General features: G+C 42.3%; 1 protein-coding gene across 11 annotated transcripts in view; it reads right to left on the reverse strand.

Moving 5' to 3' along the window:
* SNAP91 (synaptosome associated protein 91) overlaps nucleotides 1-13,222 on the reverse strand; it is a 92,423-nt gene that overhangs the window by 45,360 nt on the left and 33,841 nt on the right. For 7 of the 11 annotated variants that reach the window (XM_069973530.1, XM_069973528.1, XM_069973527.1 and 4 more), the window contains exons 4-6: nucleotides 12,268-12,352; nucleotides 6,115-6,217; nucleotides 4,095-4,188 (exon numbers count right to left, since the gene is read on the reverse strand). In XM_069973530.1, the coding sequence (XP_069829631.1) occupies nucleotides 4,095-4,188; nucleotides 6,115-6,217; nucleotides 12,268-12,352 (282 nt within the window). The remainder of the gene's footprint in view (nucleotides 1-4,094; nucleotides 4,189-6,114; nucleotides 6,218-12,267; nucleotides 12,353-13,222) is intronic. The other 4 variants (XM_069973529.1, XM_069973524.1, XM_069973522.1 and 1 more) reach the window with 1 other exon arrangement.

A 13,222-nucleotide genomic window follows, 5' to 3' on the forward strand; every position in this document is an offset into this window, starting at 1 on the left:
AACCCCTCAGTCATGTCCCTGGTAGCCTAGTTAACTCCTCAGTCATGTCCCTGGTAGCCTAGTTTAACTCCTCAGTCATGTCCCTGGTGGCCTAGTTAACCCCTCAGTCATGTCCCTGGTAGCCTAGTTAACTCCTCAGTCATGTCCCTCCTGGCCTAGTTAACCCCCCAGTCATGTCCCTGGTAGCCTAGTTAACCCCCCAGTCATGTCCCTGGTGGCCTAGTTAACCCCCCAGTCATGTCCCTTGTGGCCTAGTTAACCCCCCAGTCATGTCCCTGGTAGCCTAGTTAACCCCCCGCCCCAGTCATGTCCCTGGTGGCCTAGTTAACCCCCAGTGTCTGCCCGAAATGAAAAAAATAAACATCCCACTCACCTTTCCTCCGCTCCCACGCTATCCAGGTCCTCTTCTCCCTCCTCTCTTCTGTGCCGGTCTTCTCCTGCAGGCGGCGCGCGATGAAATGACGTCATCGCGCGCGGCCCGCAGGAGTCAGAAGACGTGCGCCGCGCTGGTGAGGCAGGAGCCGGCATACAACACATCTTCCTGTGTCTGTGCCAGCTCCTGCCTCACCAGCGCGGCGCACGTCACAGGAGGGCAGGAGACAGAAGATGTGCACCGCTCTGAGGGGAAGGAGCCGGCACTTACAGCATCCTCCTGGCAGCTGTCACAGACACAGGAGGATGCCGTGTGTGTCGGCTCCTTCTCCTCCAGAGCGGCGCATGTCACAGGGGAGCCGCGGGCCACATCCGGAGGTGTCAGGGGCCGGATGCGGCCCGCGGGCCGGAGGTTCCCCACCCCTGCCATAGAGTGTCCAGCAGGGGGTGCACTATATATAGAAGTCAATGGTACTCATTGACTTCTATATATAGTGTGCCTCCTGCTGGACACTCCATAGGAATTACAACTGCTTCGTGACATTACGGTTTCTGAGAGAATTTGAAGATTCCATGATCTACTAAATTAAGGGAAATAGCAGTAAATGTGCATTTCCCATAATTAATGTACATTAGGAATTTGTCTAACTTTCCATAATAACATATTAAAAAATACTTTTGGCCGGACTTCTCCTTTAAATCCTATATGTGCATTCATACCATCCGTGTGGTGATCCTTACAGCAAAAAAACGACAGTTCATAGTACGGATTGCGGCCTCTCCCCGCCCTTGTCACCGATCCCATCTCCCCCACTCCAGTCACTCACTCCCATCTACCCCGCTCCTGTCACCCGCTCCCATCTCTCAGAGCTCCCCCGCTCCAGTCACCACTCCTGTCTGCCCCCCACTCAGACAACACTGGCACCTCCTGACCCCCAGACCAGCACATCCAAATTGATGCAATTTGACGTCCAGTGTTTTTTCACAGGGCGGACAAAATCACTGGACATTTGAATGAGGCCTTACAGGATCTACTTTCCCATCCATTTTTTTTTTTAAATCAAAAGGGTTGGATTCTCAAACACGTTAGGGAAGTTAGGTTTCTTCTCCCCTTTGTGCAGAGACCTTATCCACTTTTTGATATTTAAAAAAAAAAAAAAAAAAAAAGCAGATCTCCTAAACATGGTGTAAAAAGGTGCCTATAGTATATGGTGAGAAGCAATGTGCTCTTCACAACTTCACAGTTTACAACTACTTGAATTTAGGGGACAGTTGAAATGTGACCTTGCCAGATATTCGTAGTTTACAAAATGTAAAGATAACAGGCATTTTAGGAACTACAAATACTTAGTCTGTACAAAAATGGTGGCATTATTTCATGTTGTTGTCCCCACTTAAAAGGGAAACTATCAGCAGGTTATCCAAATCTAACCTGCTCATAAGTCCCTACTGCACAGTAGACGCAGAGGAGGAAGGCATGTCTCTTACCTTCCTCTTCAGCGCTTTTCCGCTGCAGTTAGTCGTGCACTACACCTAACCCCACCCAGGTGGTGTAATGACTTTTGCCGTATAGGCGTATTTCATGCCATGGAAAGGCCATAGTACAGTGTAGGGTCTGCCCCGGTATGAGGTCACTGTAACGTGGTGGGGTAGTGTACACCATTTGCAAATGGTAACCAAGAGCCTCATTATTTTTTATGGGATTTTTTATAGCAGTTGGGGGGCTGCTTTTAACTATTTTCATGTCTGTAGTGGGTCTGTATCTTATATCTTCTAGGAGAGCTGACCAAATTTTTTTTTTTCTGTGTATCAGCAGGTTAGATGAATCTAACCTGCTAATATGTCCGTACTGCACAGGAGACGCAGAGGAGGAAGGTATGTCTCTTACTTTCCTCTTCAGCGTTTTTCCGCTGCAGTTAGTAGTTTGCTCCACGGTCTGGAAAGAACGTTAGGAGTACTGCCCGCCCCCATCGTACCGATCCTCCCCACCCCCGGCCGTCCCACTCTGTTGATTATAATTAGAAAGGGACAGGCCGGCGTTATGGGGACAGGTAGTGCTCCTAATGGCGCCACCAGACCATGGAGCGAACTACTAACTGCTCTGGAACAGCGCCGAGGAGGAAGGTAAGAGACATACCTTCCTCCTCAGTGTTTCCTGTGCAATACCTCCCCTTTAAAGTCATTGCTATGTATGCATATACATGCTGGTAGTTTCTTTTTCATTAAAAACTGTGTACTTTTTGCTCTTACTACTTTGTAGTGCTATATATGAAACCTCCCCAATTTGGCCAGCATTCTTCATAGTCATGGGATTACTTGTAATCTCTATTAAGACTATTTTAATTGCCAGTTGAAAGTATAATAAGTCAAGACATTTGACTAAAAAAGAAATGTAATTTTCACTAGGGCTAACTCTTTAGAGCACAGTAAAAATACATGCATCTTCTAAATGGAAAGCCAGGATGCATTTTATTAGTTGTAATTCATTACCTCTTTATGGTTATTACATAGGCCCTATACCTTGCACATTGCTGTGGGTCTCCTAATATTTGGTAATAACAAGCCTGCAGTGCTAATTGTAAGGGTACTATTACATGACCCGATAATAACTGTAAATGAGCGCCGATCTGCCTATTACACCGCTCGATAATCGTTTAACAAGGGCTGCATGGACATCGTTACAGATGTCCTTGCAGCCCTTGCTTCAAATGGCATACATTACCTATCTATGGTCCAGGGCTCCTCTTGCGGTCAGCTTTCTCCCCAGGTCCCGCGCACTGCAGCTTCAGAGTGGCCTGTCTTAGCTGACAGGCCACTCAGCCAATCACTGGCTGCGGCGGTCCCGGCGTGTGATTGGCTGAGCGGCCTGTCAGCTAAGACAGGCCACTCTGAAGCTGCAGCACGCAGGACCCTGGGAGAAGCAGAGCGCAGGAGAAGCCCTGGACCATGGATAGGTAATGTATGCACTTTGCAAATTGTCAGCCGCAGGCCGCGGGCTGCTATTAAACGTAGCGATGAGCGATCGGCGCCTGACAGTTATAGATCCAAACCTATATCAACGATCAGCCGATGATCTTTGACATCGGCTGATCGTTGTGTTTATTACGTGGAACGATAATCGGCTGGATAGGGCCAATTCGAACGATTATCGTTTTGTGTAATCGTACCTTAAGAATAAGACGTCATCAGGTCTCTGCCTCTTTCACAGTTCACACTTATCAGCTTTTATCCAGAGATCCCATTTATAAATATTGGAATCCTGCTACATTTACCAAGCCTAAGGGTCCTGTTACACAAAGCGATTTTTAACGATTAACGATCGCAAACGAGATTTTTATCGTTAACCTGAAATCGTTCACCGTATTACACAGAATGATAATCGTTAGAGCGATCGTTACTATGATCGCTTATTCCTTCTGATCCCAGAAAAACAATGGATAATGTGCTATTACACCGAACGATAAGTGAAAAAAATGGGGAACTTAAGCGAACGAATGAGGAATTACAGCGAACGATTAGCGAAGATTAACGATGATTTTAGGTCCAGATCTAAATCAACGATCAACGACATACGAACGATTTTTCGATCGTTGCCTGCAATTACACAGAACGATTATCGTTTAAATTCCAACGATATAACGATTCTTCGCACGATAATCGTACCGTGTAATAGGGCCCTAAAGGTGAATATATGTACAGCACTGAGCACATCGCAAACTTACATCGAACTCTAGCAGAGCATCAATTTGTCCCTGTAGTATTGGCATGCCCTTGAGTAACTTATCTGGTACCATTGTTCGCATCACTCCTTCAGCACTGAAAAAAAGGATTAAAAATATTCAATTTGATTAAAAACATTGCTTTTATAGATCTGGTGTTACATCATCTTATAGCCTATACTAATCCATGGCTAATTTATTTTACACCTGCTTGTTCAGTTTCTATACAGAAGTTGCTAAGCTGATTTGCATTGTTAGGCCAAAATTATTTATAGTCTTATTTTGCTTTAAAAAAAATTTTTTTTAAAAAAAGTCCAGGGTCTGACTTTTTTTTTTTTTTTCAAAAGGTGGGACTTGCTATGGCCGACAACTGGCTGAGTGCGCCTGACACATCAAGACCTGGGTCCCCGCTCAGAGCAGGAAGTGGCTGGGGAACCGGGAACCAGAGTGGGGGACAGCAGACCACACCACAGCAATGGAGTGGGGGAGGTAGGTGCATGTTGTTATGTTCAGCCACCTCCTTAAAGGCTCTTTTGGGGAAAAAAAAAAAAAAAAGGCCAACCCCAAAACTTCTTTAAAAAATACATTGTGAGCTTTACCACCCGTTGAGTGCAATAACTGGAAAAAGTAGTGTGTTTACACAGACAGATTTATGAGACTAAAGCCAGGGACAGACTATAAACAGAGAACAGGTCATAAAGGAAAGACTGAAGCCCCTATTGCATGTGGTGATCTCTGGAACAAGCAAGCACTGACCTATCAGGTCAGCGCTCGCTTGCTCCATGTTCCCCTCTCACTGCCGGCGCTATTACACACACTGACAGCAAGCGGGTAAGTGCAGAGGGGGAGCAGTGGGGGAATCCGGGGAGCCCATCGGAGATAGACCGCCGCTCCTATAGTACAGAGCCTCCGCCAGCAGATCGTTACCTTTCGTTTTCAACATGTTCAAAGACGTTAAATGACAACGATCAGCCAACATCGTGCATGTTGGCTGATCGTTGCCTTTTATTACACAAAGCAATTATCGTCCGTAATGGCCAATAATCATCCAATATTCGCTTAGTGTAATAGGGCCTTGAGATTATTTCTCCTCTTTACAAATCCATTCCTGGCTTTGGCTTCAAAAATCTGTCAGATAAATGTCTTTATTTAAACACACTGTAAGTCTAGGGAGCCAGAATGAAGAGCAAGCCAGGGATTAAAGTACATGTCTCTCAGGAATATCTAGAGATTGGTGGGGGTCTCACCATTGACATGTCAATCGTTTTTAAGTGACAGTAACACTTTAAAGGGTTTTTCCCATTGATGCTATTTATCACATTCACAAGATAGGTGATAATTGTATAATTGTTGGGGTGTCACCTCTGGGACCTCCTCTCTGCGCAAAGAGAGCGAGGACAACATGGAATACAGCAGCAGTAATACAAATGTGCTAAATCTATTCAAAGTCTTTACGACTGACTGAGATACAGTATGGCGCCCGCCTATTTCCATCAGTACTACTAGATATAGCCTTCCCAAGCACTCTATAGGAATGAACTGATCACAATGCTGGAGACAAAAATGGCTTTGCATTATAGTACTACAACCAGCAAAGACTTTGGGGGAAATCAATCAAACATGGTGTAAAGTGAAACTGGCTCAGTTGCCCCTAGCAACCAATCAGATTCCACCTTTCATTTTCCAAAGAGTCTGTGAGGAATGAAAAGTGGAATCTGGTTGGTTGCTAGGGGCAACTGAGCCAGTTTCACTTTACACCATGTTTGATCAATCTCCCCCTTTGTATGTTCTGATACAAAGTTATTTTATTTTTTGTGTATAAGAGAGTTCAAAATAAACTTTCAATTGAAAAAAATAAAAATCTAGGAAAATAAAAAAAAAGTTATTTAGAACTCCCTTCTAATAGACTGCAAATCAAATCATTCCTACAAACTATTCATCAGAATATCAGAAAATATTCATAAAAAAACTAGATTATCTGCTGGACACCAGGACTGGATTACATACAGATGAATAGTCATACCCTTTCTTCACTCTGGCGAAGTCAAATGCCATTTGTCTGTAGGAGAATGCTTTTTCGTTGAGATATCTACTGTAGCGTCTAATAAATGTTGACATATCATAACCTAAAGGAGAAAGGGGGGGAAACTGGAAATGATGAATATTGCTTTAAATTATTCCCAACACATTCCTTCTGTAAACATTCAGGAACATGGAAAGCTGGACATTTATTATTCTGTAAGTCTAGTGTCACAAGGCATTTTATGAGAAAGAGACAATTTTTTTTGCTAAAATGTCGATGAACAAACGTTACCTAAAGTCAGTAGGACATAAATACACTATAAGGCTATGTTCACACTACGCAAGTTCCACAGAAAAGGGATTTCTGCGGTACTTACACATAGTATTTACTCTGTCCGGGACCCCCAACGGTGCCGTAGAAAATTGACATGTGCTATTCGCTGAATAGCGGCTGCTGAAAACCCTGTCATTTCACACAACGGAGCGAGCGGCTGCTGCCGCACGCTCCATTGTGTGCAGTGGGGAGTACTGATACAGGCACGCACAGATGCGCCTGCATCAGAACTCAACGGTGCTAAAGATCTGCCGGCCAGTACTGCAGTACCGTCCGGGATAATCTTTTCTGAGATCGGCCGTTTCGTGACCTGGCCGGGTCACGGAACGGCCGGTCTCATACTACGTGTGACCTTAGCCTAAGGGTGCCTTCACACAGGACGTATTGCAGCTGAAATCTCGCTGCAAGTTTTGCAGCTAGATCCGCTACAGTGTAAGGTCCTGGAAGGTCCCTGTGAATACATACTCGCAACAGTCTTTTAGACCGCTGCAAGTATGTAAATCACCCGCTGTATACAATACATTACCTGTCTTCAATCCTTGCTGCACGGGGTCCCAGCTTCCTGCTCTCCTTCCCAGCCAATCAATGGCTGCGGCTGGGCAACACCCTGATTGGCTGGGCGGGAGAGCAGGAAGCCGGGACCCTGTGCAGCAAGGATTGAAGACAGGTAATGTATTGAATACAGCAGGATCCGATTAAAGGGTTAAAGGGCGGGTGATTTACATAGACTGCTGCAAATATGTATTCACAGGGACCTGTCAGGAACTTATATCATAGTTTTGCAGCGAGATTTCTGCTGCGATACGTCCTGTGTGAAGGCACCCTAAGGCTACGTTCCCAGTATTTTGTAACCAAAACCAGTAGTGGATTGAAAACACAGAAAGGTTATGCTCACACACTGTTGAAATTGAGAGGATGGCCGCCATTTAATGACAAATAATAACTGTTATTTTAAAACAGCCGTTATTTTGACTTTTATTTGCCGTTAAATGGCGGCCATCCACTCAATTTCAACAGTGTGTGAGCATAACCTTTCTGTGTTTTCAATCCATTCCTGGTTTTGGTTGCAAAATACTGTGTGGGAACATAGCCTAAAGTTTTTTTGTGGTGCCTTTTTTGTTTTGTTGTTTATTATGGTGCAGATTATTAGATTCTTTTTTCTTCAGTACATTCGAAAAGTATTAGGTATATAGTAAAAAGTATATAAAGTATAATGTTTTTTTCTCATTTAGAGACTACATTTTTTTATTTTTTTTTATCTGTGATACATCAGACTTTATCTTAATATTTTTTTATGTGTTACTGGAGAAACATGTAAATAACTGGAAATGTGTCTGTTTTTTTATGTTGTAGTGCTAACTTTGCATCCAAATCAGCACTTTGTTCTAATGGACTGCCTGTGGGTACTAGTTAGTGGTTCCTCCTCCAATTACAGTAATAATAATAAACAACAACAACATTTATTAATATTGCATTAACAACTTCCACTGCATTCTACAGTTCTAAATGTACATGTACAGTATTAGTTTTCGCAGGCTGAGCATACAGACTGGTATACAGATTTTTGGACCAATAATTGTGTCATGATCATAAATTTTTTGTGCATTAGGTTAAAGGGATACTCTGGGCAACAAGTAATTTTAGCTGCCGGCAGGCGTGCGGGAACATAATAAAATAACTGTACTAACCTGTCCCCGTGCAGAACCGTCTTACTGCTCCCAGACACCCCCACCCCTCTTCCCGCCAGGCTCCAGGTTCTTCTGCACCAGCGAGGTCATGACGAGGCCGATGGGCTACCCACACTGATTGGCTGAGCAGCCAATCCATCAGTTAAGCCGGGGACTTTCCTCTGGGTCGAGACGACAAAAGAACCCAGGGGAAAATGAGTTCCAGCAAGGATCCTGGAGCCTGTAATTTGATGTTGCACAGTAAAATGGGAGAGGTATTTCACGGAACGATTATCGTTCACAGACTCGCTCCAACAACCGCTAGTTAACGAGCACTTAACGATTTTTTTATTAAGCAAACGATAACACATAATACGTGGGGGAACGTGAACGATATCTGTAGTGTAACGATTTTTTTGCGGTCGTTACATCGTTACATGGTCGTTTAAGAAGTGGGGAAATGTAGGTAGACATTTCAAGAACGACTGAAAGATTTTTTTATTCAACAAAAAGATTAGCGAATTATTGTTGAAAGACCAACGCTTTTTTTTTTCTGACATGTTGAAAAAAAATAGTGAACGACTCAACGACGATTTCGCTGTTGTCGTTCGCTCGTTTACAGCTATTTCACAGAACGAATATCGTTAACGAGCGGTCGTTTGAACGATTTTATGAACGATAATAGTTTGAAAAAGTTCCGTGGAATAGGGCCTTAAGCAGGGTGTCTGCTGCCAAATTTTACTTGTTGCCTGGAATACCCCTTTAAGAAGAAGAGGAGAAGGAGAAAAGTTAATCTACATTTCTATAATATATATATATATATATATATATATATATATATATATATATATAATATTATATATGTATATACACACATACTATATATTATATATGTATATACACACATACTATATATTATATATATACACACACACACATACATACATACATACACATATATATATATATATCACACACACATTCAGTAATTTAATGCATCTTTTATGTGTTTCTTAATGTTCAGACAGAACAATTAGTCTGTATAAAAACTCCTCCAGGTAGACGGCACAACAATGGCCATGTAGGAATCCAACCACAATTCCTCTGTGTGAGTTCTTTATTGTTTCCTTTGGTTTTCTGGTTTCCAGACAGACAGGGATCAAGAATGGCATCACAATAAAAGTAAAAGCAGCACCATGAATAAATCATGCCGTACAACCGACTTAGTAGTGCCTCTGTTTCATACGTCTCCAATGAACTTTTTTAACTAGAGCGCACGCAGAGCAGAAGAAACATCACACCGAAAGGTTCAGATGTGTAACCCAGAAAATGCTCACTACAATGTACCAGCCATGCTGATGGAAGTGCTACAGGACCACAGAGTGCCGGGCATTTATAATAAATGTAAATGGTCGATGCTGGGTAGTCTGGGAAGAGTGGGTAACTGGGCATCAGAAAGTAGGAGTCGGGAAGGGTAATTTTATGAGTTATCATGTTCACAATGGCAACCATTCACGAGATCTTAAAGGGAATTAGTCACTATAGAATGAACTTTTGTATCCAATTTCTAATCAATATAAAAAATAAATCTAAATAATACATGCCCTTTAACTGTTTATATTCCTTGGGATGGCTCTGTGGTTGTCACTGCTTTCCTAAATCATTGAGGGTCTAACATCTAGATTAAATTTGTTTTGTGTTTGCGACACTTAAGGCTCTGGATGCATCCACCACCGAAGGACCCCGGGGAAGCATGGCTAGGTACGAGTAGCCTCTTTATTATGTTCTATATAAAGGGCAATAATATATGAACATTTTAAAGGGCCAGAGTACCCCTTTAAGAGTCCAAAATAGTAAGCCTTTGTGCAGAAAAATTCCACTGTATAGAGGCGATATGAAAAGATTCATCTCAGTTATTCTTAATGTAATCCACTGTTGCCTTTCCGTGCAAAATTCTTCACATAATACTTGCAGCAAATCCACTGTACATTTATCCTACTAGTCTATAAGATTTCCCTGCCAACTGAACCCATGTATTTAAAGTGAATCTGTACCCACAATCTGCCCCCCCCCCCCCCCCCCAACCACTTGTACCTTCAGATAGCTGCTTTTAATCCAAGATCTGTCCTGGGGTCCGTTCGGCAGGTGATGCAGTTATTGTCCTAAAAAAACAACTTTTAAACTTGCAGCCCTCTGTCAAACTGCCGTGGCCTAGAATATCTGTACCCTAACCTTGCACCACCTCTCCCTCCCTCCTCCCCACCCTCTTCATCATTAGAAATGCCCCTGGCTGGATTTTTCCTATTCCTCTGCAGTAAACACTGCACAGGTGCCTTAAAGATCCAGCCCATGTGCCGTGTTCACACAGCTGATGAATAGGAGACAAACTGCCTGGGGCATTCCTAATGATGAGGAGGGTGGGGAGGAGGGACAGAGAGGTTGTGCCAACATAATGCACAGATACTCTAGGCCACAGCAGTCTGACACAGGGCTGCAAGTTTAAAAATTGTTTTTTAGGACAATAACTGCATCACCTGCCGAACGGACCCCAGGACAGAACTTGGATTAAAAGAAGCTATCTGAAGGTACAAGGGGTTTGGGGTGGGCAGATTGTTGGTACAGAGTCCCTTTAATCTTACATAAAGAACCCTGCAGAATACAGCTCCAGATCATGAATGCGCCCTGCATTCATTTTCTATGGAGCTGCCAAAAAGAAGTAAATGCAACTTTTCCATTTTAAAGCAAATGTACCATCAGGTACATAGTTTTTTTTTTTTACATGAGTCGATCGGTGCTGGAACAGGGATCCCGGTGGATTTTGAATGCCTCCTTGTTCCTGTGCTGGCCACCATTCTTTTGCCGTGCACTGGCCTGGCTCTATGCACTGGGGGTGTGCCCACCACCACCAGTGTGACGATATCCCCTCACCTACGTGACGCAGCTCCATTAGAATCAATGGACACGCGTCACAGAGGGGAGAGAATATGATCACACATGGGGGCAGCACAGTGCATAGAGCCGGGCTGGTGCACGGAAAAATAATGGCGCCAAGCACAGGAATCGGGAGGCGTTTCAAAATCAAATGAGAACGTCACCAGGATCCTCGCACTGGCGTGACTGGTTGATGTTAAAATTAAAATAAAAACATTTAAAAAAGCAATGTCCCTGATGGTACATTCACTTTAAGACACATTCTGCCCAATTAACTCATCTCACTGACCTGAACTTCAGCTACACTTTAAGCCATTATATATAATATCCCTATGGCCAGTTTATGTCCCAATGTAAAGATCTTATTTATTAGTCTTAATTATGCAGCAAACAGACCCAAATGCATTTCTGCCATTGCGTCGTGCAGTTAGAAGTACAGTCTTACAGTGAAAGGTCTCAGAACAAGTCAATTAAAATCATCAAAATAATAGTAAGAAAGACGAGTAATATTGGGATCTGATAGAAAATCTGAAAGATGAGGTATTATGGGAGTTCTAGAATCTAAAAACTAAAAGGTCTACTAAATCTGATCTGTCCATGAACTATAAGGCTATATATAGCTGTGACTTCCTTTAAATACCTGTAACAAATATCTCAAGGGAATAGAATTCCCTGACATAGATGTCACCTATAAAGTATGCCAAGGGGGTCAGGGCTAAAAATCGTGCAAACAAAGTGCAAAAGCATTCTTTTTATTCTAAAGCTAAAACAGGTCATTGTTAGGAGAGCTATTTATCTACAGCTGACGGAAAACATTATGGGCGAGTTAGGACATTGTCTCCCGAATCCTGTTTTCCCTAGGAATAACCCGTTGTGAAAAAATCATAACAAATTACTATGTAAAAATGGGTATTTCCTGTTGAAATGTATGAATGAATAATGCAGTGTAGCAAAAAGTATAGTAAAGCAAAAAGGAAATCACATGTACTGGTTTGAAGCATGGGTAACGCACCACTCATCCTTCAGCATGTGTGTGTGTGTGCGAGAGAGAGAATGGAGGTTTAAAAAAGCCATCCTCAAGTAGCGAACACTAAAAAAAAAAAAAAAAAAAAAAAAATTGCGGAAAAACAATCCTTTTAATTTATAAGGTCAAATCTGTAGAAAGTCTGCAGCCCCATTCTTTGCCTGGTCGGCATATGATACATACTGCAGATTTGCTTACCATCCTTACCATGTGATCCACTTTTGTCCAAAAAGTTGCTAAGGTTAAATAGTGTGTTCCGAGATGCCAAATACTGGATGAATCTCTAAAATAATAATAATAATAAAAAAAAAGTTAAAACTGTTCTGGCGATTGTGCATACAGATATGTTCATATACATTGATTCATTCCATAGAATTAGCATGCATGGGTTTGTATAGACACTTGTATTAGGGTTTCTTCTGTATACAAGAAGCAAATTTAAGATTGGGGCTGGGTTCACACTGCGTTTTTTAATTATTTTTTTTTCCACCCGTATAATGCATGAAAAAAAAAATGTGCATCCATCCATTTTGATCCTTTTTTTCCCATTCCTTCATTAAATAATAATAAAAAAAAAAAGGATCAAAACACTTTTTTTTAGCATACACAAAAACGTTGTCGACCACATTTTTGTGTGCGCTAAAAAAAAAAAAAAAGATCGCATCTTGGTCCGTTTTTTTCCATTATAAAAAAAAAGAATTAAAAACAGATGGAAAAAACTGATGCATTCGTGTGAATCTGTTTTGATCTATTTTTCATTTTTTATTTTTTTTTGCATAAAACAGATTAAAAAAAAGACTGCAAAAATGCAGTGTGAACACAGCCTTACATGTTGCTACAGATATGAAAGCTACCCCCCCCCCCCAATCTCTGAGATTCGCTTATCAGTCGGCTGCCTTTTAACTCATTGCTGCTCCGTGCCATTCCTCCCCGGGTTCTGGGAAAAGCTGGATCCAGTCCTGGGAAACTTCTCAGAGTTTCCCAGGACTGGATCCAGCTTTTCCCAACACACAGGGAGAAGCGGCATGGAGCGGCAGTGAGTTAAATGGAAAAAGGTTGATAAGTGGATTACAGAGATAATGAAGTGCTTCACTTTGTTATTACTGTAAACTCGCTCATCTCTAATCAGGACCTAAACAGCTACCACATTTAA

This window comes from Dendropsophus ebraccatus, chromosome 6 (assembly GCF_027789765.1).
Source record: "Dendropsophus ebraccatus isolate aDenEbr1 chromosome 6, aDenEbr1.pat, whole genome shotgun sequence".
NCBI lineage: Eukaryota > Metazoa > Chordata > Amphibia > Anura > Hylidae > Dendropsophus > Dendropsophus ebraccatus.